This window comes from Bos indicus, chromosome 1 (genome assembly GCF_029378745.1).
Source record: "Bos indicus isolate NIAB-ARS_2022 breed Sahiwal x Tharparkar chromosome 1, NIAB-ARS_B.indTharparkar_mat_pri_1.0, whole genome shotgun sequence".
Classification (NCBI taxonomy): domain Eukaryota; kingdom Metazoa; phylum Chordata; class Mammalia; order Artiodactyla; family Bovidae; genus Bos; species Bos indicus.
Window position 1 is genome coordinate 152,934,528 of NC_091760.1, and position 27,382 is coordinate 152,961,909.

General features: G+C 39.5%; 2 protein-coding genes across 5 annotated transcripts in view; one reads left to right on the forward strand and one right to left on the reverse strand.

Moving 5' to 3' along the window:
• The window catches only part of HACL1 (2-hydroxyacyl-CoA lyase 1), a 38,616-nt gene extending 23,635 nt beyond the window's left edge, over window positions 1–14,981 (reverse strand). Inside the window, exons 1-9 of one of the 2 annotated variants that reach the window (XM_070797142.1) lie at window positions 14,853–14,981; window positions 14,401–14,505; window positions 11,633–11,673; window positions 10,362–10,442; window positions 8,803–8,875; window positions 7,793–7,870; window positions 6,887–6,981; window positions 5,249–5,361; window positions 3,718–3,853 (exon numbers count right to left, since the gene is read on the reverse strand). In XM_070797142.1, the coding sequence (XP_070653243.1) occupies window positions 3,718–3,853; window positions 5,249–5,361; window positions 6,887–6,981; window positions 7,793–7,870; window positions 8,803–8,875; window positions 10,362–10,442; window positions 11,633–11,673; window positions 14,401–14,493 (710 nt within the window). In that variant the 5' untranslated portion in view covers window positions 14,494–14,505; window positions 14,853–14,981. The other variant, XM_019964530.2, reaches the window with a different exon arrangement.
• Window positions 14,713–27,382, forward strand: part of BTD (biotinidase) — a 42,230-nt gene continuing 29,560 nt past the window's right edge. The window contains exon 1 of one of the 3 annotated variants that reach the window (XM_070797158.1): window positions 14,713–14,853. Coding sequence is in view for 1 of the 3 variants with exons in the window: in XM_019964542.2 (XP_019820101.2) it covers window positions 18,053–18,063 (11 nt within the window). In the remaining 2 variants the exon portion in view is untranslated. Of the gene's footprint in view, window positions 14,854–14,925; window positions 15,061–15,317; window positions 18,064–27,382 lie in introns of those variants that run through there. The other 2 variants (XM_070797154.1, XM_019964542.2) reach the window with 2 other exon arrangements.

The following is a 27,382-nucleotide window of genomic DNA, read 5'->3' on the forward strand; positions in this document are numbered from 1 at the left end:
TATAACCATCATTATTATTGATCCAATTGAAAGTCTCTGCCTTTTTGCAGGATAATTTTTATTATCATAATTGCCATAGGTTTTGTTCTTTCTACTTCTTGACTGTTTCCCTTTTTTCTTATCTTTTGCCCAAAGAGGATCTTTTGCTTTTGTTTTCTGTAGTGGTTTATGCTATTTTTCACAGAAATTTAGCTATTATTTTAACTATATGGTCAAAAAAACTATCCTTATATACTGCTTTGGTCCTGTGGTCCAATTTAACAAACACATAAAAACTGGAAATGGAGAGATAGATTTGCTTATAGATACTCCAAAGCCCAAAAAATTCTTGATACAATTATTTATAGCCCCTTACAATCTTTTCTACATTATTGTCATTAATATTACCTTCTTAAAATTCAACAAGAATGAAGATAAATTTCAGTTCAACCCAAGTTAAAGTATATTTTAAGAAAACAGTGTAATAATTAATTTGGCTCCTGTTCAATGTATGAGTGTTAGTCACTCAGTAATGTTGGACTCCTTGTGACCTCATGGACTGTAGCCCACCAGGCTCTTCTGTGCATGGAATTTTCCAGGCAAGAGTACTGAAATGGATTGCCATTCCCTTCTCTAGGGGATCTTCCCAACCCAGGATCAAACCTGGGTCTCCAGCATTATGGGCAGATTCTTTACCGTTTGAGCGACCAGGGAAGCCCATACAATGTATACTATTATGAAAAAAAGGGACAGTTATGAGCCTATTAAAATAGCATTAAATGAGTAACATTAAAGGCTGAACAGCAAACATTACATTTTAAAAATCCTCAAAGCTAACTGAGTGTGTGCATAACAACATGAAAATTACCAAGTGTAGCACAACGGTGAACTGTGGAGAGGGAGGAAGAAATGGATGGGATCAGGTAAGACATGCAGGGACTACAAACAAATCTGTCATATTTTGTTTCTCAGAAATAACCTTAAGCAACAACATATTTGATATTAGATGAAGTGGAGTGGTGGTTACATCAGATCAGATCAGATCAGTCGCTCAGTTGTGTCCGACTCTTTGCGACCCCATGAATCGCAGCACGCTAGGCCTCCCTGTCCATCACCAACTCCCGGAGTTCACTCAGACTCACGTCCATCGAGTCAGTGATGCCATCCAGCCATCTCATCCTCTGTCGTCCCCTTCTCCTCTTGCCCCCAATCCCTCCCAGCATCAGAGTCTTTTCCAATGAGTCAACTCTTCGCATGAGGTGGCCAAAGTACTGGACTTTCAGCTTTAGCATCATTCCTTCCAAAGAAAACCCAGGGCTGATCTCCTTCAGAATGGACTGGTTGGATCTCCTTGCAGTCCAAGGGACTCTCAAGAGTCTTCTCCAATACCACAGTTCAAAACCATCAATTCTTCGGTGCTCAGTCTTCTTCACAGTCCAACTCTCACATCCATAGGAAAACCATACAGGAAAAACTATAGCCTTGACTAGACGGACCTTTGTTGGCAAAGTAATGTCTCTGCTTTTGAATATGCTATCTAGGTTGGTCATAACTTTCCTTCCAAGGAGTAAGCGTCTTTTAATTTCATGGCTGCAGTCACCATCTGCAGTGATTTGTTTCCCGTTTCCCCATCTATTTCCCATGAAGTGATGGGACCGGATGCCATGATCTTCGTTTTCTGAATGTTGAGCTTTAAGCCAACTTTTTCACTCTCCACTTTCACTTTCATCAAGAGGCTTTTTAGTTCTTCTTCACTTTCTGCCATAAGGGTGGTGTCATCTGCATATCTGAGGTTATTGGTATTTCTCCCGGCAATCTCCCGGTGGTTACATAGTGTTCACTAAATTACTCTCTCATTTGTATATTTATAATATTTTAAAATAAAGAAATTTTAAAAAAAAGTGGTCTATCAGAAAGTGTGTTTTGGCCAGAAAATCAGGAAAAGGGGCCTGCGATGCCTGAAAGCATGGAGGAAAAGCTCTGTAATTTTCTTTTTCTCTATGTCTCTTTCCCAACTGTGCTCTGAGTGCAGCACAGTAGCACTGCAGTAAGTCTTTTTGCCTCTTTTCTTCAGCCACACCGCACAGCATGCACAACCTTCCCCCATGAGGGATCAAACCCACGCCTCCTGCTTGGAAGTACACAGTCTCATTAACCACTGGACCACAGTCCTAAGCAGCTAAATTCCCAAGAGAAACTTCATTTTTCAGGCAAGAGGAACTGGGAAAAGAGGCCCCTGTGGTGTGGAAAGTATGGGGGCATGTCCCTTTTTTTTAACATCTTTTTTTTTTTTCTGCTTCATTGCTTCAAAGGCAGCACCTGTTGTATGGTACTATAAGGTATCAGCAAGGGGAAGGAACAGGGCTTCTGGGAAATGGGAGTAGGGTTTGGGCTGTGTCCTAAGAGAGAAAGGAAATCCCTTGTTCTGGATAGGAACCAGCATGTTCACATCCAGAATGGGGGCTGCGGCTCACCCCTGGGCTGGGCACGATTGGGCAGCCTCAAAGGAGAACAGCAGAAGCTTGGAGATTAACCGACCCTGGGACTATGCCCACAGTGAGTGAGATAGGACCTGCAGTCTGAAAGCAACCGAGTGAACTGCCTGTTAAACAAATAAACAAAATCAACCTTCTACGGAGGATTTCTATATGATCTAGAATCTCACAACATAGTATTCAAAATTCTAGGATACAGTCAAAAACTACTCAACACACACACACACAAAAGATAACCAATTTCAGAAGAAAATATAAGGAATAGACACCAATTGTACTGATGACCCAGATGTTAGAATTAGTAAACGTATTTTGAATCAGCTATTATGACTATGTTCCATAAGGTAAACAAAAATACTTTTCAAATAAGTGGGAAGATAAAAGTTCTCTGCAGAGAGGACTTTCCTGGAGGTCCCGTGGTTAAGAACCCACGTGCCAATGCAGGAGACACGGGTTCAATCCCTGGTGTGGGAAGATTTCACATGCCATGGAACTAAGCCGTGCCCCACAACTAGTCAGCCCAAACACCTCACCTCCTGAAGCCTGCAAGCCACACTGCCTGGACTCCACAGTAACCCCGGCTGGTTTGGAACTAGAGAAAAGCCTGTGTGCAGCAACAAAGACCCAGAACAGCCAAAAACAAATCAGTGAATGAATGAATAAATAAATAAATAACTTTTTAAAGTTCTCAGCAGAGAAAGAGGAAATATAAAAAAGATAAAAGGATTAAAAAGAATGAAACACTTATTCAGGGACCTCTGGGACAATATCAACGATCTTGTGTTACTCCAGAAAAAAAGACTGGTGCCGAAAAACATATTTGAAGAAATAATGGTCAAAACTTTTCAAATTTGGTGAAGATATCAATGCATAGATTTAAGAAGATTAGAAAATCTCAAAGAGGATAAATTAAAAAAAAAATGTGTCCAAACACATCATAATCAAACTGCTGAGAACCAAAGACAAAAAAAAAAAAAATTCTGAACGCAGCCACAGAAAAACAAGATAGTGTTACATATAGGCGAACAGAGATTCAAATGACTACAGATTTCTCATTTGAAATTACGAGGGTCAGAAGATACAGAACAGCATTAAAAGTGCTGAAAAGTAAAAAGAAACGGGTATGCTTAAAAATACGTGATTCTTTCAGAACTTCTACTAGATTCATTCAAGTCACAAACTAATTTAAATGAGCCTGAAATCTGCCAAGCTATTGTATTTAAAATCTGGAGTTGCCCCATACCTGGATCTGGCAGCAGCTACACAGTTTGGATGGTTGTCACGGATAACACCCTTTCCCATGGGGGTGGGCAGAAACGGCAATTCACACTGCTCCACCAGCTTCCTGATACTCTCCTCTGCGTGGGCATAAGCAGCACCTACAACGAATCCAAATGTACTGGACAAGGCAGTTAAGCTCCAGACACTTACAAGAGTTCATGTGAGATTGCTTTCAGAACTTCTCAAAGATTCTCCTGCTCAGGGCTTAAACTCGAAACAAATGGTGACTTACAGTTTTTTATCTTTGGTATTTTAAAATGTTTAAGAAGGCAGTAGTTCTAATTCCTCCCTCCCCCTGGCCAAGTAATAGTATCAATTATTCTGAAGTATGTCTACCCACAAACAGAAGTTGCACCTTCCACTCTTCTTGTTCTTAATTGTCAGTTCTATGCTGTTCCTCCTGAATTACTACCACTAACAATTACCTGAACACACATAGACTGGGAGGTGCAGACTGGGAAAGCAAAGACCTTGCTCTGACAGGTAAAAGCAACCTCACACATTGCTCCCCACCACCAGCCAACCAGGACTGCACATTGCCTAGTCTATGTATGGAAATTCTAACAAGGAGCCTAAGTTTCTAAAGCTCTGTAGATCACTTTGCAGGTTCCATAATCCAGTGACTGCAACAGGACTAACCCTGAGGCAGTCACACCATTTGTTTATTTATAGTTACGTGCCTGTAGGAATAACCATGTCTTACACTCTCAATGGCACTAGAAACAACTCCTTGTTTGGATACAGAAATGATTTCGTTTCTCATGTTACCAAGGCTGTCATTTTAGCTATTTAACTTTATGCTCTTCCTCAGAGTTAGTAAATATTACTCCACATCCAGTATTTATAATTCTCTGCTGAATCCAAGCAAATGGTGTAGTATATTCAGATTCGTGTAATGCTCACCCCTATAAAAATACATTACAATCTTTTCTCACCCATGCAGGATGAAAAATATTTACTTTTTTAAAAATCCAGAACACTTCCTTGTATTCTTCTTGCCTCAATATCTTGGTCCATTCGGTTCCCTCTTCCTGGACTACCTGGGTTCTCTGTGTTCACTCCGTGACCAGTGACCCATGTCTTTTTCCACTGGGCAGCTACAGCATCATCTCTTCTGAATTGTTTTCCACATCACCAAACAAGAACGTTGTTGCTATCTCCCGAGAACCCACCTCAGTTCTCTACACACATCACACTTACTGATGATCAGGTCTGTCCACCAGCTGTTGTCGCTGAGTCATGTCTGACTCTTGTGACCCCATGGACTGTAACCCACCAGGCTCCTCTGTCATGGGATTCTCCAGGTAAGAATACTGGAGTGGGTTGCCATTTCCTTCTCCAGGGAACCTTCCCAACTCAAGGATCGAACCTGCATCGCAGGCAGATTCTTTATGGTCTGAGACGTCAGGGAAGCAAATAATGAGGACAAGTTCTAAACAGAATCGGCATTCTTTTGAAAGCCTAGCAAGATTTAGAGTTCCATTCAATGCTACCTTTCCCAATGATGACAAGGGGCTGCTTGGCATTCCTAATAACAGATGCTGCCATGCGTACAGCAGAGGTTTCTGCCATACTAATAGGAGGTGGCATACAGCACTCCACATACCTGGAAATAAAGAGCTCTGTTAATTAAAGGATGCCAAATTTTAAACTTTTTTATTATGAAAATATCAAATACAAAAAAAAGGTAGAAAAAATAGTATAATAAACTGCGTATACCCACCCTGTAGAGGCCACTACTAATATTTTACATTTGTTTCACCTGTACACACATAAACACACATATACATTTCTTCCTAAGCCATTTTAAAGAAGATTATAGCAGCAAGATTTAAAAACTAAAAGATAAACACTTTTTCCTATATAACCATTATATCTATAAAATCTGATAAATCAACATTTATTCCCTAAGATCATCTAATAGCCAAATAAGCAATTCATTAACAGGAAAACAGAGCTAATGACTTTGCAATGAAGTGGTAGTTACTGTGGTTGAAATAATAAAACAAATCCTAATATTTAATACTATGTGCCATGTATTTTCATTTAATTTTCAAAATAATAAGAGTAGGTATTATCATTACATCCATTTCATTACTGTAGGGGGAAAAAAACAACTCCTCAGAAAGTAAGTAACTTGCCCAGGATCCCTGGATGGTGTGTGGCAACTAGGCTGAAGTAAGTTGTTCTGTCTCCAAAGTCCATGCTTTACCTACCTCACTATATTACCACTCACTAAGTCCACATTTTAGTACCACAATATGCATTAGTAAAAGAAATATTAAAATGATCATAGTTATTTCTAGACACCAAATCCTCAGTGTTTTATTTCATTTACCCTAATCAATAAACATCATACTATACAAAACTTGGGAATATAATACCAAAAAAGGACATTCAAGTCTTTACAAAAATTGCAAACCCAATAATCTTATTTTGATCTTCATGTTCAGGAATTATAAGAAATCGACACCCTTTCTGACTGACTCCCAAATGGAAGCCAGACTTGGTATCCTGAGTGAACAGAAATGCCTGCTGTATCTCAGTAGTCACTGGAGGACCACCGAGTCCCTGACGGCAGAAATGTGCTAAACGGCACTCAGGGTGATGCATTAATCCAAGTAGCCAACCTTATCGGGTGACTTATTTACCAGTTTGTTGTACTTATTGTTCACTCAGTGCTTATGTACGGAATAAGGGGACTTGGCAAATCATAGTAACATCTGGTGTTGAACTATTTTTAAATCACAGAGACAGATTAAAATTTTTTATGCTGAGTTACAGTAATTTTTCAATAGTCATTTCAACTCTTGATTTATATCAACCATAAAGACTCTAAATAACCACACTATATGAGGATTAAATTTTTATGGTTACTGGAAGAATAATTTCAAATGACTTTGGGAAGCTCCAAGTATTTGACTTAGTATTTAAACCCCAAGGTAATTCTTAAATAATACAATTTTAATTAAGAGAATTAAGCCCTTTGGCCAGGATTCAATTTAATCACCAAATCTGCAAAAGTTAAGACAAGTGAAAATTGTAATTTATAAGCTGCTAGGTAAATTCTTTTAGAAGGGTAAGCCTACGGTAACATAATTGAGAAAGAACTCCGATTAACTATTACTTACTTTACAGAACTCACATTCACCTGGAGGCTCACAAAATCTGCAGGTATGTCGACATAGCAAGCGCCTGGACGACCATAAATACTGCTCCTCACTGCCTAAGTTCATTACAAACGGAAGAAAAAATTTAAAAAATCTCAATCCTCATTATCACATCCTACTCAAATATAATTTAAAATTGTGAAATAAATACTATTTTAATTTTTCTTGACATCTTTAGTTGATGCAACATCCTTAGAAATAAGCAATTTTAATTAAAATTGAAATGCACTCTATTGATTCTATATTTTTGTTTCAAAGGGGAGACATAAGAAAGTACTCACTTAGGGCTTTAAAATTCATTTTTCACTACGCTTTAGTCCTAGAAATTATCTACTAGGTTCTGCCTGCCAAGTTTTTGTAACATGTACTTTCACCTACTTTCTAATCTTAACGATTTAACAAAGATTTCAGAAACTGTGATGCTGTAATACGTGTCAGATGGTTTCTATTAATACATGGCTTTTGAAACAGCTTAAATGTAAAATCACACAATTTATTAATACACTGCTTAATCAACTAACAGACGGTCTTATATGCATTAGTACTAATTTTCAAAAACAATCTTACAGAAGTATAAGAGAAAAGGCACTCAGGGTTTCATTTTATCTTTCTTTCTACTTTTCCATAATTTAAAAAATTAAAAACTAAAGTATAGGAAAAAATCCTTCCAAAAAATTTCTTTTATGTGGTTCTTTCAGTAAGTTAAGGATAGTGAATATTAAAATGTATGTAGCTATTTATCAATATCATTGTTAACTGCATGATATATTCCAAATTTTTTTGTCTCTATTGAGAATAAAAGTAACACAGGTATAAACAACTGAGAAAAACCAGTGGACCTAGACAGCTTGTAATTAAATACTATACCTTTTCAATAATAGATGGAATAGCTTCTATGCTACTTGGCCGGGCAGAGAACTTGCTATATAGTCTACAAGCTTCAACCTATACGTGAAAAGAAAGTCACTTAAAATAAGCGCATGTATCACATTACTCTTCTGAAAGAAGACGAAATGTTGAGTCACTACATTCTATTATGTTTAGAGGAAAGATGGAGAAAAATGCATTATCTGGATTGTTTCTTAAAAGCCTCTGCAAAGCACAATCAAACATCTGCCTTGGTATAGTTCAGGAAGAAAATCAAAACAAGACACCATTTTCATTTCTCAGATTGGCAAAAATGAAAAAGTTAGGTAATAACAGTCATAAACCGTGGTGAGAAAATAAATGGGGAGAGAAGTTGACAATATCTCCTAAAAATGTAAGTAAGAATATCCTTGGACCCAGAAATTCTACATCCAGGGATACACAACTTTATCTGTTATATCTCATTATAATAATAATAATCTATTTTTACATTTCTGCCAGTTTTCCAGTTATATGTTTTGTTGCTATGCTGTTTGGCATAAATTCAGTACTGCTAATTTTTCACTGTTTAGTGTACTTTGAAGCATTATATAGAAACTGTTTGTCTTAGTACTTTTTGGTATAAAATCTATGGAACAGTTGGTAGTTTTAGTCCCGCAGGTGTGAGCGGGATTTTTCCTTATTTTTCCTTTCAACTTTTCTCTTCCTCAAAGTCTGAAAGTCCCAAATCATTTTTATTCCTGAATTTTCTTGATTCTTTAAAGAACTTATTTTCTGAGCTTAAATTTCTGTCAAAAAGGTTATCTTTCTTGGAAGATTGCTAGGTAGAGCCTAAGCTTTCTTAACACTCACATTGAGAGTTTCCTGTAGTTGAAGAAAATCACCTTTTAAGTTATCTCAGGTATTTCTATTTTATGTGTTTATTTTGCAGATAGGAGTTTTAATTTCTTCTCCATAAATCTTAATGGAGTATAATTATACTACAGAGGGAAGATCTTAGAGACGGGTACCTGAGGAAACTCCTGGAAGGCTCCCATTGTTTCCTGACTTCTTTCAGAGGAACCACCAATCACAATCAAGGGCCTGAAATATTAATTTTTTAAAAGAGAATTACAACAAGTGCCCAGAGAATAGAAAACACTCAGTGAATGTTAAAAGAAGAAAGAGAATTACATTTTCTCTTAAAAAACTGTTAATTTAAAAAGATTTAGGAAACATCTTGGTCTGAGAAAACACTTCCTCAATTTCAGAAAAATCTGAAATTTATAGTAAATATTTTTTCTCCATACCCCTCTCTCCCCTGCCTCTTCTGGATACTGATGCTAAAACTTCTGGGTGGTGATGATATAAAATGAATTGTTATGCTGTTCCTATTATTCTCGAGATTAAGAGAAGGAAACATTTTTTTCCTGCACTTTCCTAACTAAGTCTATTTGGAAATGGCAGAATGATGAGAAAAATCCCTCAGCAATAAAATTCTCAGGGAGAAATAAAAGATAGCAAAGCTAAAGTTATTTAAAAATTATGAGACACTGAAGTTGATAAGAAAGTGTAGGAAGAAAGCAAAGAAGGACCTGAAAGAAACACATGGCAAGAAAGAAAATAATGCCCTTCCCATGAGAAATTTAAACATTGTATGAATTGAACAGAATATAGCCCCCTTGGGCTTCCCTGGTGGCTCAGTGGTAAAGAATCCTCCTGCCAATGCAGGAGACGCAGGAGTGATCTCTGATCTAGGAAGATCCTGCATGCAGCGGAGCAGCTAAGCCTGTGTGCCACAACCACTGAGCCTGTGCTCTAGAGCCTGGGAGCCCCAGCTACTGAGCAGATGTGCTGCAACTGCTGAATCCACGTGCCCTAGAGCCTGTCCTCCCAACGAGAGACGCCAATGCAATGACAAGCCCACCCACTGCAACTAGAGAAAAGCCCACTCAGCAACAAAGACCCAACACAGTCAAAACCAAATAGATATAAATTAAATTATTGAAAAAGACAAAGACACAGCCCCCTTTAACATGATTGTACTGGTAAAGAATCAGAGATTAAGAACCAGGATTAAGGACAAGAGCAACTAATCTGTTTATAATACCAACTCAATAAATACAATTTCAACTGTCCTGCTGGTTATGCAAGACAAGGTGAAAAATTAAATACATTCTTGCAGACTGAGCTGGGATCTTTAATAAACAATTCTTCACTTAAAGAGACTTACACACACATTCACTTACATATATAGATATGGAATATACACATATTCATCCCCAAATATTAAGTGTTTTTCTCTAGGTAAAAGAATTATCCATGTTTTTGTATTTTCTTCCTAACACTCTTCTTAATTTTTCACTAAGTCATTTCCTCAAGCATATGACCCCTCGTCTTCCCACCACAGAGCAGTGGTTCTCCACTGGATAAAATCATGTGTTGATATTTTCAGGAAAGTGTTCTCAGTAATAATAATAATAATAATAATCTAATTACCAGTACTAATCTGGTACTCATCTAATTACTAAATACTAATCTAAGTACTCAGTAATAATAATAATGATAATAAAAATAAGAATCTGATTACCAACAGTTCATGTTTGCATTTGCCATACCGCCCAAACTGTGGACAAGACCGGGGCCAGAAACAACAAGGCAGACTCCTGGCCTGAAAGCAAAACAGAACTGATTACATTAAAAGCAGGTCAAAGGTACTACTTGATTCATACCGCTTTAGGGTGGAACATAATCTTCCTGGACTTCAAAGGAAGGGTACATAGGTCTTTACTACAGCTGTAAAGCAATTATCAGAATATTTTTGAATTAGTTTTTTAAAAAAAGATATCAGTCTTCCTGCAAGAAATAAGGTATTTACCATCCTCACACTGTATTTCACTAAATTTCATATTTTGCTACTATATTTGGGCTAAATCAAGGTGATTGCATACAGAAGCAAATTTTTGACTACTGAGTGTACTTCTGTATGTAAAAAAAGGTGGTTTTTAAAAATTTCTTAACAAGTAAATATATAATGTAAATTGGTCTTTGACAGAAAGTAATCCTGAAATGCAGTGTTCTGCTCCAGTTTTTTAAGTTGAACTTGAATGCTTTACCCTAGATGACTTTCTAAGCTTAAAGCACTGAAGAAAATGGTATCTCCATACAATTCAGCTTACCAGTTTCAATTTATAAAGTAGCAACCTCTATTTAAGACAGCCTTTAAATTGGTGCAGCCACTATGAAAAACAATGTGGAGGTTCCTCAAAAAACTAAAAATAGAACTATCATACAATCCAGCAATTCCATCCTGGGTATTTATACACACACACACACACACACACACACACAATAAAATATTAGCAATAAAAAAGAATGAAATCTTATGAATGAAATCTTTGTGGCAACATGGATAAACTTGGAGGATATTATGCTTAGTGAAATAAATCAGAGAAAATAAAATACCATATGATTTCACTTATATGTGGACTCTCAAAAACAAAATAATGAACAAACAAAACAGACTCATAGACACAGAGAAAAAACTGGTGGCTGCTAGAGGGAAGGTGGGTAGAGAAATGGATAAAATTGGTGAAGGGGATTAAGAGATATAAACTGCCAGCTATAAAATAACTAAGTCATTGGGATGAAATGTACAGCATAGGGAACACAGTCAATAACACTGTATATAACAACTTTGTATGGTAACAGATGGGAGCTGGTTTTACTGTAGTTACCATTTCATTATGTATAATAATATCAAATCACTATGTTGGACACCTACAACTAATTTAATACTACATGTTAATTACAACTCAAGTTTAAAAAAGAAGCTGAAATAAAACATAGACTTGAGCTTACCTGCCTGTCAGATATCCAACTGCAGAGGCAGCATAGCAAGCCTACAAAGAAAAAACACTGGGACTGAGCATTTTGGAACTTTTATAGTACTAAATCATGTTAAGTAATAAGTATTATACATGTATAAAGTATGTATGTAATAATTTACTCTCAATAAGGGGAAAATGGAATATTTTTCATTTTAACAAGTAATCTTCTATCTGTACATTTCACATAATCACTTAAGTATCTAAATCTGATATTTGGTTTTTCAAGGAATTTGTCCATATCATCTAGTTTATTCATAATATCATCTTATAATTGCTTAAACATCTGCAGGATCAATAGGAATGCCGTATTTTTTATTCCTAACATTGATAATTTGTGCTTTTTATGTTTTATTCTTTATCAGTCTTGCTAGAGATTTACCAAATCTATTGATCTTTTCAAAGACACAATTTTTGGATTTGTGGCTTTTCTCTACTGTTCCTTTATTCTCTCCTCCACTGATTTCCACTCTCATGTTTATCATTTTACTACTTTCAGTTTGGATTTACTTTTTTTTTATTTAACTTTACAATATTGTATTGGTTTTGCCATATATCAAAATGAATCTGCCACAGGTATACATGTGTTCCCCATCCTGAACCCTCCTCCCTCCTCCCTCCCCATACCATCCCTCTGGGTCGTCCCAGTGCACCAGCCCCAAGCATCCAGTATCGTGCATCGAACCTGGACTGGCGATTCGTTTCATATATGATATTATACATATTTCAATGCCATTCTGCCAAATCATCCCACCCTCTCCCTCTCCCACAGAATCCAAAAGACTGTTCTATACATCAGTGTCTCTTTTGCTGTCTCGTATACAGGGGTATTGTTACCATCTTCTAAATTCCATATATATGCGTTAGTATACTGTATTGGTGTTTTTCTTTCTGGCTTACTTCACTCTGTATAATAGGCTCCAGTTTCATCCACCTCATTAGAACTGATTCAAATGTATTCTTTTTAATGGCTGAGTAATACTCCATTGTGTATATGTACCACAGCTTTCTTATCCATTCATCTGCTGAACATCTAGGTTGCTTCCATGTCCTGGCTATTATAAACAGTGCTGCGACGAACATTAGGGTACACGTGTCTCTTTCAATTCTGGCTTCCTCAGTGTGTATGCCCAGCAGTGGGATTGCTGGGTCATAAGGCAGTTCTATTTCCAGTTTTTTAAGGAATCTCCACACTGTTCTCCATAGTGGCTGTACTAGTTTGCATTCCCACCAACAGTGTAAGAGGGTTCCCTTTTCTCCACACCCTCTCCAGCATTTATTGCATGTAGACTTTTGGATCGCAGCCATTCTGACTGGCATGAAATGGTACCTCATAGTGGTTTTGATGGATTTACTTTGGTTTCCTTCTTCTAGCTTCTTAAAATGCATGTTCAGGGCACTGATTTTTCATCTTCTTTACTAAGAGATTCATTTAAAACTATTTCCTCTAAGAACTGCTTAGCTATTGCTCACATGTTTGAGATCTCATTTTCTCATCATCATTAAATTCAAAATGTTTTCCATTTTCCATTGGGATTTCTTCTTCACCCCACTGGTTAGTTAGGCTGATGGTGACATCTCCCTCTTCATCCTTGATACTGGTAATTTATATATTTTTTCTCTTTTAATCAACCTGCTGTGAAGTTTATTGATCTTAATTAATCTTTTCAAATATTTACAATGCATTGAATTTTCAAATGTTTGGGGATTTTCCATCTTCCTGTTGTTAAATTCCAGTTTATTTCCACATGGTCTGGTCACACATACTGTATATTTTCAATCCTTGCTTGGAGATGTATTGAAATTTCCTTTATGGCCTTCATATGGTTAGTTTTTATTTTTAAACTGTACTCCAGCTCATTATAAAAGAGGGGGAAGGTGCTAAACACAAAAGATAACCTGGGAAAATGCTAAATGCCCTTTAGGAAGAAATGAGACGGGGAGACAAAACGTCCTAACTTCCTTTCTTGGGCTTCCAAATAAGCCTCTAAGAACGGTGGCAATGTGATGAGGTGGAATGAGCACTGGCCTGGGTCTTGGGACATCTCTGGAGTTCAGTCATGGCTTTATCCTTTGTGATGCCTGTCACCTTGCAGAGCCACCTACTACACAACCTGAGACGTGACCTTTCCCCATTCATGTTGCAGGTACTATCATGGGCAGGCCCCACGGATAAACTGGGGATACAGATGTGCGAAGAAGAAATACGTATTTGTGACCCCCTGGAACTCACAGCCTAATAGGGAAGTCAGACGAGGCAAATAATACACAGAAACAGACACACAACAATAGCTAGTTATAGGAATGAAGCACAGGGGGCCAGGATTCAGACCAGGTGACTGTCCCTTCTGATTCTGACACTGTAGACCTGGCAGAGCTTCATACTTTGTAGTTGTAAGAGCAAGGACTCCAGAACGAGAACACCTGGGTTCAAATCCTGGTTCCGCCAATACCAGCTGTCTCCTTGAGCAAGTTTCTTCACTTCTGTGTGTGTGTGTGGGGGGGGGGGGGGTCATCTCTCTTTTAATAATTTTACTTTATATTTATTTATTTTTAACTGGAGCCTCATTGTTCTCATCTGCAATGACGACTAACAATCGGTCTTGGCTCCCAGGAGCGTTGTGATTGATAAGCGTAAAGTATTAGAGGAGTGAGCGGTAAGCAGCTACTGTCTGCAGTCAATTATCTGTCATCACTGTTACTCATCCCCGAGAACCCGCTGGGCTCTGAGTCCATACTTACTGCCTGCTCATTCCTCATCCCGATGTATCTGATGCCCACCTCCTGCGCAGCAAGGGCGATTTCGGTCACCGGGATGCCTACGATGCCGAACATGTAATTCACGTCCTGGGGGGGCGGCCAAAAGCAGAGGAATGAGGCCGGGACCCCAGCCCGCCCTACCGAGGCGGTAAAAAGAAAACCTCCCGCAAACCTCCCTTCTGCCCACCTCCCCATCCCGCCGCTTTCCCGTTTCCAAGACAACGCAGCGGCCCCGTCGGGTTTCCGTAGGGCTCTCTGCGGCTGGCAGGTCTCACACCTGGGTTTTCAGGGCCTGGGCGATGACTCGCGCCCCGGACACCTGCCCCTCGAGCCCGTCACTGCGCGCCGCCAGGTTACTTTCCGACATCTTCCACCGCAGCGGACAGCAGGCTAGCGCGGAGTCACCCTGTCAAGGCACCCCTGAGGACACCAACCGTGAGGCCGCTCCTCTGAGGGACGAGGGGAGCGATCGGCACCTTTAAAGAGGGGGGGAGGGCGGGGCTGCAGCCAGCCCACTGGCGCTGAGGCGCCGGGTAAACACTCTTTCCTGTCAGGGCCGGCCCTTCTCCCTGGCCCGCCCTTCACGGAACCCGCGGAGCGTCAGTCAGGAGGAGGCGGAGGCCTCCGCCGAGCGCGTGAGAGGTTGGCCCGCAGTGGGGTCTTGGGCCTCAGCCTACCACCTAGAGCCCTTTCGGAACGGGTGGCGCCTGCGCAGAGTCTGGGCGGAGGGGGAAGCAGGCGCGGGCCGCTGCAGAAGGGGGCGTGGCGCGCACTCGCGGCCCCGCCCCGCAGCTTTTTCGGAACGCGGCAGGGCGGGTGGGGCCTGCGCAGAGCTCGGCGGAAGCGGGGTCAGGGGCGGGGCCGCGGCAGAAAGGGGCGTGGTTCCGGGGCTGAGCGCGGGTTTTGCTGGGACGCGAGTGGTGGGTTGGCGCCGGATTTTGGTCGATGCGGCTTTTTTTTTGCGTTGTGTGGTCGTGTCCCCGCGTCCCCTTGTCCCCTTGTATTCTAGGCTTTGACGTACACGCTTATTTGATGGATACGTTCGTAACTTTGCAATCCTTAAAGATAAATGCCAACTAGTTAAATCCGTAGGCGGATGCGTACTCTTTAACTTAGACTACGACACCGAATCTCCCAGCGACAGCTGAAGTAACTTGCCCAGAGCCATTGGACCAGACGTCTTGCGCTCCCTTCACCCTTCCGCCCTTTGGCCACAAGAGATAAGAAGGGCCCCTTGAGCCTAGTTAACTTCTAACGGTTATTTTCTGTAATCGTTGCTAATAACCCTTCACCCTGCCTTTACAGTGAAGTCAGGAAATGGTGGGGAGAGTTTTGAATCTTCAGAGTCAGCCTCTCATTATAACCAGCTCCTGCAGCTGAGAACCTTTTTGTAAAAAAAAAAAAAAAAAATGTGATGAAGTATTTATTGATTTACAGTGTTAATTTCTGCTGTACAGCGAAGTGATTCAGTTCTGCCTCTACGTACACACTTATTTTTCATACTCTTTTCTATCATGGTTTATCACAGGAAGACAACCTTTTAAAATGCATTTTTGAGTGAAAATGTCTTTACAGTGTGTGGTTCACGATGCCAGGGCCTCAGGGGCATTAGACTACCTGCTTAGTAGCAAACAGAACTTCTCACATCATGAGGAAGAGTGGAACTTTAAGTTGTTGAGGATTTGAAGTGTTTTAAAGCAGAAAGACTAGTAATATGTGGGAAGGAAAGAAACCAGAGCAGCTTCCCAGGTGGCACTAGTGGTAAAGAACCATCTGCCCATGCAGGAGACAGAAGAGAGGGGTTTGATCCCTGGGTGGGGAAGATCCCCCAGAGGAGGGCAAGACAATACACTCCGGTGTTCTTACCTGGAGAATCCCCGTGGACAGAGGAGCCTGGTGGGCTACAGTCCATGGAGTCGCAAAGAGTCAGACACAACTGAGCGGCTTAAAACAAGCAAAGAAGCCGGAAGCAAGGAGAGTGGGTCCTGGGTAATGAAATGAATGAGAAACTTTGGAAATGAAAGAATTCCTAAACTCCTTGAGCTCTTCCAAAAAGGTTTCCCCTTGCATTTCAAGTCCTAACTCCCACTCTAAGCAAAGGAATGAGAATGGCTGCATCTTTGGGTATGGGGACCCAGCCTAATGTAGCCCATCTAAGAGGGAGATTTCTTTAAAGTTTTAGAGTTCATGTAAAAAATAAAAGCAGATCTTGCATTGTATTCCAGAATCTGCCCATATTTTAATATAAAAGTGATCTTTTTAATTGAGGTAAACATAACTTAAATGTACAGCTCTTAAATGACACTTGTAGCCACCGAAATACAAATGACATTTTAAAATACCTATGAAAGTTGGCATTCGGAAAGATGCCAACTTTGAACACAAAATGTTCTTTGTGTGTCTTTGAATAATCCTTGGCACAATGTCCTCTGCCCCTGTTTGAGAAGCATTGACCCTTCATCTCTCTATCGTGTGGGATTGTTTCTGTCAGCACCTATGTGACAGTTTCTACCCCCAAGCATCAGAATTGCGTGGAAAGCCTTTTATTTTTAAAAATATTTATTTTTGGCTGTGTCAGGTCTTGGTTGCGCCATGAAGCTTCCTTGTTGTGGGCATGTGGGCTTCTCTCTAGTTACAGCGGGAGTGCTCAGTAATTGTGGCTTGAGGGCTTCGTTCCCCAGCATCCTGTGGAATCTTGGGCTTCCCAGGTGGGGCTAGTGGTAAAGAACCTGACTGCCAATGAGGGAATGTAAGAGATCTGGGTTCGATCCCTGGGTCAGGAAGATCCCCTGGAGGAGGGCATGGCAACTCCCAGTATTCTTGCCTGGAGAATCCCATGGACAGAGGAGTCTGTCGGGCTACAGTCCATGGGGTCACAAAGAGTCGGACGCAACTGAAGCGACATAGCACACAGTCAAGCATGTGGCATCTTAGTTCACCAACCAGGAAGTAGTCTTAATCACTGCACCACCAGGGAAGTTCCTGGAAAGTTTTTTTAAATATACAGTTGCTTGGGCCTACCCCACATCTTCTGAATCAGCATCTTAGGACAAATTAGTCACCTGTGTTTTTTTTTAAAGCTGCTATCTAAATTTGATTTGCCGCCTGACTTGAGAAGCACCAGCTCCATACTCATGCTGCACGCATGAGTTAATAATTAAACGTGTGCTTGCCTATTATCAAATACTGATGCTTAATTTGGATTTTTGGGTTCAAGGCTAGTTTGACATTAATAGCACAGAATGTGTAGGTGGTGGTTAGTCAGTTCATGGACTTGGGTTCACTGGTGTCCCAAAAGATTCACTGACAGAATCACTCAGTATAGTGTGAAAACTGAACTATGAATTGGAACAAACCCCCTGAATTCAGATTAACATTGTGCAAAAGGATAAATTCTCAACTGAGTAGACTCTGCCCTTTAGCTGGGGGAGAAGTCGATGAGTCTGTTGAAACTTGTTTCACCTTTACACCTTTGAGTACAGGGCATAACATTCCATGGTGAACTTGAGTCTCATGATTCAGCAGAAGTACTGAGAGTCTCCCTCCAAGATTTGCAGGCACTTGGAGTAACTGCCTTCAATCCAATGGCAGTGAGCAGATTCCAGGATTCTTCAGTAACTTATCCAAGGCCTTTATGCAGACACTGTAAGCATTAACCACGTCGTTTACTATTTAAATTGGTGGTAGGCATGGAATTTTATATGTTGGATATTTTATTGAAATTTTGTTTGTTTTGCCTTGTTTATTGGTGGAAGGAGGCCAAAGGAGGAGTAAGTCTAGTTTGTTTGTTTTTTAAAAGAAAAGGGTGGAGTAATGATAACATGCTATCCAAAGAGCAGAGTCAGTCATCAGAGAGTTTTCATACTGGTTACTCTATTTGTGAGCTCGAGACCTGAGATCCTACACTGCAGGTGGCTTCTTTACCACCGAGCTGCCAGGGAACCCCAGGAACTTCTTAGGCCCCAGAATTATGATATTGTGTTTTAACTTTAGTAAACTAACAAGGACACTGAAAATCCATGTGATTATTTGAAAGCATAGCACTAACTGAACCTGTAAGAAATATTCTCGTAGGCATGTTTTATCAAAATGTGAAGTGTTTGGTTATTGTGTGAAGAAATGAATTGGGATTATTTATGATGCATTATTGGAGAAGGCAGTGGCATCCCACTCCAGTACTCTTGCCTGGAAAATCCCATGGACGGAGGAGCCTGGTAGGCTGCAGTCCATGGGGTCGCTAAGAGTCGGACACGACTGAGTGACTTCACTTTCACTTCTCACTTTCATGCGTTGGAGAAGGAAATGGCAACCCACTCCAGTGTTCTTGCCTGGAGAATCCCAGGAACGGGGGAGCCTGGTGAGCTGCCGTCTGTGGGGTCGCACAGAGTTGGACACGACTGAAGCGACTTAGCAGCAGCCGCAGCAGCAGCATGATGCATTATAGAATGGCTGAAAATAAAATAAAATTGACTGAAACAGAGGAGAAAACTGAAACTGAGTATCTTAAATACAAACAAAAGCAACAATAACCCAAAAGGAAGTCTATGTAGAACACTCTTTTTTAAACCAAACTTGAAAACTACATCAAATGGTTCTTTGAATAAAGCAGGTTAAATTAATTTTGTTTGCTTCTCATTAAGCTTATGAACTGTACCGAATCTCAGAAATAGGTCTGAAGTGAAGCCAGTGAGAAGCAACTTCATTATTGAACCAGCAGGGCCAGATTTAATGGCTGTCACTGGCAGACAGGGACTGGGAGTTTTTCCCAGTTGCTGTGTGACATAGAGAGTGGTTGGATCCCTGCCCTTGGTCTGCAGGCTCTTCACCTTTGCTTTGTTTTTTAATGCCAATGAGACTCAGCAAGACCCAGAACTGGAGTGGAAGCACTCCGGGGGCAGAAACTGAAGGAGCTTTGTTTTGTTTTAAACAAATATGGGGTTTGACATCAGCAATTATTAGATCACTGATAAGGTGTCTATTTTTTGGAAAATGCACCAGAAATGGTGACAACTATAGGTCATGCTGTGAGGACATAAGTGGTTTATTTCAGATGGCTTAGAAGTCGTAATATAGAATGTCTCCATATGCTGGAACTCCACAGTTGGGAGTGGTCTGTGGGCTAGGGCATCAGCAGCCCTCACCTATGAAACATGGTTATCAGTGTTTAAAATGTTTTCTGTTTTCATGTGTTTCTTCTGTTTCACCACCAGCCTTCATTTGAGCCCCTTCCTTTAGCTTTTTATATTGTATCATATTTTTAAAAACTTATTTCATTTACTCGTTTGACTGTGCCAGGTCTTAGTTCTGCTGCATGGGACCTTTGATCTTCCTGCGGCATGTGGGGTCTCGTTCCCTGACCAAAGGGTGAACCCAGGCGCTCTGCATTGGGAGCACAGAGTCCTGGCCCCTGGACCACCAGGGAAGTCCCTTATTGTTTTCTTTTGCTTCTAATCTAGTCTGTGTCAGCTCCAGGGTAAACTCTGAATGATTCCCAGGGTTTGGAGTTGAACTGAGGTATAACCCGAGGTGAGGGACATCTTCATGATGAGGAACGCAAGCCCTTAAACTTTTTTCTGCATTGTGACCTTTGAGTTTCTGTTTACAGCTTAGCTGTGATGTTTTATTCACTTTCTTTTTTATACATTTATAATTTATATTTTTTATTTTATATGTTTTATATATATATACTTAATGTCATTTATGACATCTTTCAGACACATGAATAAGAAGAGAGATTAATAGACACCCAGGTACCCAGCCCTAGTTTAAGAAATACATTACAAATAGGGCAGAGTCTGTGTTTCCTCCCCCATCACATCTGCCCCCGTGCCATAGTGGTGGCCACTACTTGACTTCAGTGTTTATCATTCCCACATGTCCATTCTTTAGGCAACGGCATTTGGGCTGTTTTAAGCTTTTTGGTGTTATAAGCATTTTTCCCTGAACGTTCTTGCGTGTCTCCTCGTGCGTATGAGTGAACTTGTATGCGTATGTATCTAGAGCTGTTATCAGAAGGTAGGTTCTTGTTTCGTTGCAGAAGGAATTCAGAGATGAGCTAGGAAGGTCATGAAAGCAAAGTGAGGATTTATTTAAGGGAAAGGATGCTCTCAAGGCAAGAGCAGGCAGTCTCAGGTGAGTAACTGCACTGAGTTTCTTTGGCAGGCTGGTTTATGGAGTGTAGAAATGAAGGGATAGAACATTCACTGGGGAGGCAGGGGTCTGGGGATCATTGTATTCTCTGAGTTTCTTCCTAGCTCTGCCTTCCTTAGGGAAGAGGCATTTCTGTCCTTATTTAGCCTTAATCAGAAATGTCATGGCATTGGTGCATGATGGGAATATCTTATTTGCAAGGCTAATTTTACTGTAATGAGGGCATAGTGAACAGAAGGTTACATTCAGACACTGGCGATTCTTGCCTTTTCCCACCTTTCTTTGTCTGCCTCCAGGACACTTACCACCCCCAACGTGTAGTTTCCTGTTAGTCTGGTTAGATTCTTGCTTTTCTTTGTCTGTCCAAGGACCCCCCATTGTTTACAAGATGTGTGGTTTCCTCTAGCTAGATGACTGCTTTAACTTGGGCAGGTCATCATCAGTTTTACTAGAAAAATTGATCTCTAAACTTCCTGTACGAATTTATACCCCTGACTTCTATATATAAGAACTCCCCTTTTTCTGCATCCTCAATTGTGGAATTAAAAATTTTTTTTTCCAATTTTATAGTTGTGAAATGGATTTTCATTTCCATTTCCATATCTAGATATAGATTCCCACTCCAGTACTCTTGCCTGGAAAATTCCATGGATGGAGGAGTCTGGTAGGCTAGTTCATGGGGTCGCAAAGAGTCGGACACAACTGAGCGACTTCACTTTCTTTCTATCTATAGTTCCTTTTGGAGAAGGAAATGGCAGCCCACTCCAGTGTTCTTGCCTGAAGAATCCCATGGACAGAGGGGCCTAGTGGGCTACAGTCTATGGGGTTGCACAGAGTCGGACACAGCTAAGCAACTAACACACACACGCACACACAGATATAGATTACATAGTTACATATTTGGATTTATCCTTGGGTTTTCTTCTGTGATTTACCCGTTTATATCTTTTGTCCTGTTCTTTATTGATTGTGTATCTTTTTCTTATTGTTTTATAGATGTTTTTATATATTCTGGATACTTATTCTTTGTCTTTTAACTTTGCTTATAGTTACTTTTGGATAAGGATATGGCAACCCACTCCATTATTCTTGCCTGGAGCATCCTGTCAAGGGAATGTGTGATTTCCTCGGTTCTGTCTCATCACAACAAAAATTTGAAGCAATGGATGTTAAAGCCCTCAGTGTGTCACAGCTCTCTACAGTGTTACAGCTCCGTGTTACAGCTCAGTTTTATTTAGAAAATAAAGGAAAATACATCCTCGAGGTGTGAGCGTATACCGACCTAAAAGACGTGAAGGGAAGAGAGAGAGAGCGAGCCCGTGGGAGAGAGACCCCCAGCCCTTTGGCTCCTCTTTTTATATGTCTTTTCCTCACCCTGGGCCTGCCCTGTGTAAACTGGGCTAGCCACGAGTGCTGTTTGTTCTACCTGAGGTCCTCACTCAGGTCCTCAGACCTTCCTTTGTTCTATTTTCGTGGGCTTTTCCCTTCCTTGTCTTCTAGCCACCACCATTCTGGACTCCTTTTTCCTGTTCTAACTACCTAACACAGTTATGTGTTTGGATTTATCCTTGGGTTTTCTTCTGTGAATTACCTGTTTATATCTTTTGTCCTGTTCTTTATTGTTTATCTTTTTCTTATTTATTTTATAGATTTTTAAAAAATATATTCTGGATGCTTATTCTTTGTCTTTTAACTTTGTTTATAGTTCCTTTTGGATAAGGACGTGGCAGCCCACTCCAGTATTCTTGCCTGGAGCATCCCATGGACAGAGAAAGCAGGCTACGTTCCATGGTTTGCAAAGAGTCAGACAGGACTGAAGCGACTTAGCACATAGCACATAGTTACTTTTGATGTACAGAATTTTGTGGTTTTCTTGGTGTGTGGTCACAACTGATAATTATTCTGTTTTATTTTCCTTTGTTTTCGGCTGAGTTGCACCACTTATGGGGTCTTAGTTCCCTAATGAGGGATTGAACCCACATCCCCTGCAGTGGAAGTGTGACGTCCTAACCACTGGGCCACCAGGGAATTCCCACAACTGACAGTTCCTTTCCTTTATGTTTTATCTCTTCGTATCTTGCTTGAGAAAGACTTTCCCTAAACTGAAGTTGTAAGGAATTTTTTTGGTGTGTTTTTATTTAAAGTTTAGGTTTTATATATATAAATGTATTTATATATATTTATATGTATATTTTACAAGTATTATAAATATTATATATATGTGTTATATATATATATGTATGTATTTAAGCTTCATGGTCTACCTGAAATTGATTTTTATATATGATGACAAGTAGCAATTCAGTATTTTTTCCCCAAATGATACATAATATGTCTATATCAATTAGATTTTGCTGTGTAATTAACCATTCTAAAACTCAGTGACTTAAAGCAACCACCACTTATTTAATTTGTAATCCTGTGAGGCTGGGCTCAACTGGGCTTCTTCATTATCTGTGGTCAGTTGCTAGTTAGCAAGGTCACTCTGCCCCTGGAGGTTGACTGCATATCCCCAGGGGTGGCAGGCTTATCCTCACTGCACATGTATCTTTCATCATTCAGTAAGCTTCCCTGAGCTTCTTTGTTTGGCAGCAGTTTGCAAAAGGGGACAAATCCCACCGTGAAAGCCTCTGTGTGCCTACGTTTGCTAACATCCCATTAGCCAAAGTGCATTACAAGTGGAGCTAAGGCTCTGAGTGGGATGGCATTAGTGTTTCATGATAAAGGAACATGAACAGAGAGAGAAGAATTTCTAGCCGTTTTTATAGTCAGTTTACTAAAATACCTGTTGTCCAAGCGTCTTTGATAGTGTACTTCATTCTTTTCCCAGTGATCCATAAGGTTATTTATCAAGTTGCCATGCATGTTGGCCTGTCTCTAGACTCTCTGTTCTTTTCCTACCCCAATCCAGTCCAATCCTATCTTAATTTCTACATTTTTGAAATAAGCCTTTATGTTGGTAGGATAAGTTGTTCTACTTTGTCATTTTGAAACCATCTCACCTAATGTAATTAGTTTCCTGCCACTGCCGTAACAAACTGAATGGCTTAAAACAACATAAATTTATCATTTTAAGAGTTCTGTAGTTAAGACATCTGACACAGGGTTCACTGGGATAAAACATCAAGGCGTTGGCAGGACCGCATTCCTTTCTGGAGTCTCTAGGGGAGAATCCACGCCTTTCTCCTTCCAGCCTCGGGAGGCCTCTCACATTCTTGGCTCTATCTTCAAAGTGAGCAGTGTCAGGCCAAGTCCTACTCACTCAGGTTCTCCTGCTTCTCTGTTCCTAAGGGCTGTGTGACTACGCTGAGTTTACCTGGACAATCCAGGGTAATCTCCCTATTTCAGTCAGTTTATCAGCAAACTTAATTCCCCCTTTCCACATATTCACAACTTCTAGGGATTGGGATGTGAACCTCTCTGTAGGGCCATTATCCTGCCACTGGGTTTATTCTTGGCCTTTTTCTCTTTTGTGTAAATTATAAAATCAGTTTATCGAGTTCCGTGAAATACTCTGAGATTCTAATTGGAATTACATTGTTCATAAATTAACTTGGATAAAACAGTATCTTTATATTAAGTCTGTTTTAACATAAGCATGATATATATCTCTCCATTTATTTTATTTTTCCTCAATCTTTAATAAAAATCTTTTATTATGTTTATGTCTAAGTATCTTACTATTTGGTTATTTGCATTTTCTAGTTTTTTTGGAGGGGTCAGTGTATTAGAATGCAATTAATTTTCATGTGCTGGTCCCAAATCTAACTACTTTACTATATTTTCTTGTTAATTATAATTAGCTCATAGATTCTCTTGGGTGACTTTGTTGATAAGCATGTCATATTCATGAAAGTTCTGTGTCTTTTTTTTTGTCCTTATATCTTTTATATTTTGTATTTTTTAACATTCCTTAATTAATTTAAAATATTTTTTAAAGGCTGTACTCCATTCATAGTTATTATTACATATTAGCTATGTTCCCTCTGCTGTACAATATATCCTTGTGACTGACTTTGTACATAATAGTTTGTACCACTTAATGCCCCCTCCTTCTTCACTCTCTCCAGCGGTAACCCCTGGTTTGTTCTCTGTCACTATGCGCCTGCTGCTTTTTTGTTATATCTGCTAGTTTTTTATGTTTTTTAGATTGCACATGTAAGGTATTTCATTCTTTGATATGACTGGGTAGTATTGCTTTCTGTGTGTCTTCTCTGTCCATTCATCTATTGACAGATACTTAGGTTGGTTCCAAATCTTAGCAATTGTAAACAGTGCTGCTGTGAACATTAGGGTGCGTGTGTCTTTTCGAATTAGCATTATATCTATGCCCAGGAGTGAAATTGCTGGATCACTTGCTAGTTTCATTTTTATTTTTTGAGGAACCTCCCTGCTGTTTTCCTCAGTGGCTGCACCAATTTACATTCCCATCAACAATGTGCACAGGTTCCTTTTCTCCACATTCTCACCAACGTTTGTATTTGTATTTTTGATGCTAGCCATTCTGATAGGTATGAGGTGATATCTCATTGTGGTTTTGATTTGCATTTTCCTGATGTTTAGTGATGTTGAACATCTTTTCAGGTGCTTGTGGACCATCTGCATTTCTCCTTTGCATATATACTTCTTCTTTTTCTTATCTTATTGCACAGGCTAAGACCTCCAATACAGTATAGATAAGAAGCACTGATATGTGACATTTTAATTTCCTTTAATGTGTTAATGTGGTGAATTGATATGCTTTCTCATATTAAATGATTCATCATTCTTTGATAAATCCTACTTGGTCATGATGTAAACATTGCTTAATTAAGTTTGCTATTATTTTTATTTAAGCTTCCTGCATTTATGTTTAAGAATGAAAGTCAACCGTTATTTTCCTGTCTTGAACTATCCTTATCTAGCTTGGGTATCAAGGTTATACTTATACTGTCCTTTAAAAAGTTTTAGAATAGTTTGTATACAATATTTATGTTTAAATATGTTTGTATAAAAAAGATACAGTATGTATCTTTACTTGGATGTTTGGGAGAATTCTACTGAAAAATATACCAGGATTGGTGCTTTTAGAGAGAGTCTTTGATAATTTAATTTTTCTTGGGAAATTGGTCTGCTTCATTTTCCTATCCTTTTTGAACTTGGTTTTGGCAAGCTTTATTTTCCTAAAAAACTTGGCATTTTCATCCAGATATCCTTTTAACACATATTTGTACCAGAGCATCCAGTAATCAGTTCTGTGATCTCCGTTGTAATCACAAGTGTGCTCCTGTTTAGTTTTTCATGTACATGTACATGTGTTTTTGTTACTTTTCTCCTTGATCTATCTTGATGCAGTCTTGTTTATTTCATTAGTCCTTTCAAAGAACCAGTTTTTGTGCCCAAGACTTCTTGGAGAAATGGCCACTTCCAACTCTGAGCCAGGAAATGTATACAGTAAGCTTGGGACATCTTTTAGTGTTAAATTACAAAGAAGGTGTCAAAAACTATTAGAGTGATGTCAAGAGGAATCAAGGGCTGACTCGAAAAGGCTACTATAAGTCAAGGATGAGTTTCTATAATGATAATAATTGCAATGGAAAAAACCCATGAAATATGTTCAAATCCTTGAATTTATAATATTTTTAAAAAATTAGTCACCTTCAGATAATAAGTTACTTGTCTTGAAAACTGATTTTAAAAAGATTGAGAGAGAGAATCTAGCATTTATCCTGTCTTTGCTATATGAACTGTACCATTAGATAACCAAATAATAGATAAAATATCTCTTTATAAAAACCACTACAATTAATGAAGGAAAATGAAATAATAGACTACCAGCATTGCAATTCTAAATGAATAGAAAAAGGCATTAAGGATTGATGGTTTGTTCTAAGATCATAAAAATAGAGTCAGACACACGTCTCATGCCAAAAGAACATACTACCATGCATAGTCATCCCCAAAGGATAGAACCTGAGTTCAATCCAGTCTCTGGATCCAGCTGTCCTGTTAAAGGATTATTGTCAGTTTATTTGCCATATTTTTAAAATCACCTCTTGGTTGGCAGTTTATCCTATATGTATTCTTTCAAGAAAGACTGATAAAAATAATATTCCCTGAGTTCTTGCATTGTCCAGTCTATTATCTCTTATTTCTATACTTCAAACACAGTTTGGCATAGAAGAAAACTCCTGGTTCATATTTTCTTCTTCAGAAGGACTCTATGTAGGGTTTACTAGCATTGACGTTATTGTGGCGAAGTCTGAGGAGCGCCTGATTTTGTGCTCTTATAAATGCCCTTGGTCATTTTACTCGGCTTTCCAAGTGATTCCCACTTTGTCTTTGAAGGTTAGGAATCTTACTAGACGATGTACTGGTGTTGAGATTCTGTTTCTTTCCTTCCTGAGTTTTGGTGTGTCCTTTCAATATGTAAGTTCAAATCTGCTTTTCTTTCTGGAAAGTTTTCTTCAATTACATCTTTAAATCATGTTCCTCTTCCATTATCTATTATCTATTATTGTATCATTATGTATTATCTATGTGTAACAACTTACCACACATTTAGTAACTTAAAACACAGCATATTTATTATCTCACAGTTTCAGTGGTCAAGGCGTCTGAGCAAGCTTAACTGCACCCTTTGAGCAGGACCTCCCAAGGGTACAGTGAAGATGTCAGCTGGGTTCACAGTCTCATCCAAGGCTGAGTCCTCTTCCAAGCTCAACTGGTGTTTAGAAGAATAATTTCCTTGCAATAGTAGAAGTCCTGGTAGCTTTCTTCTTCAAGGACAGGAGAAGAGAAAGTGTCTGACTCCAGGGAAGACACCAGTTCCTTT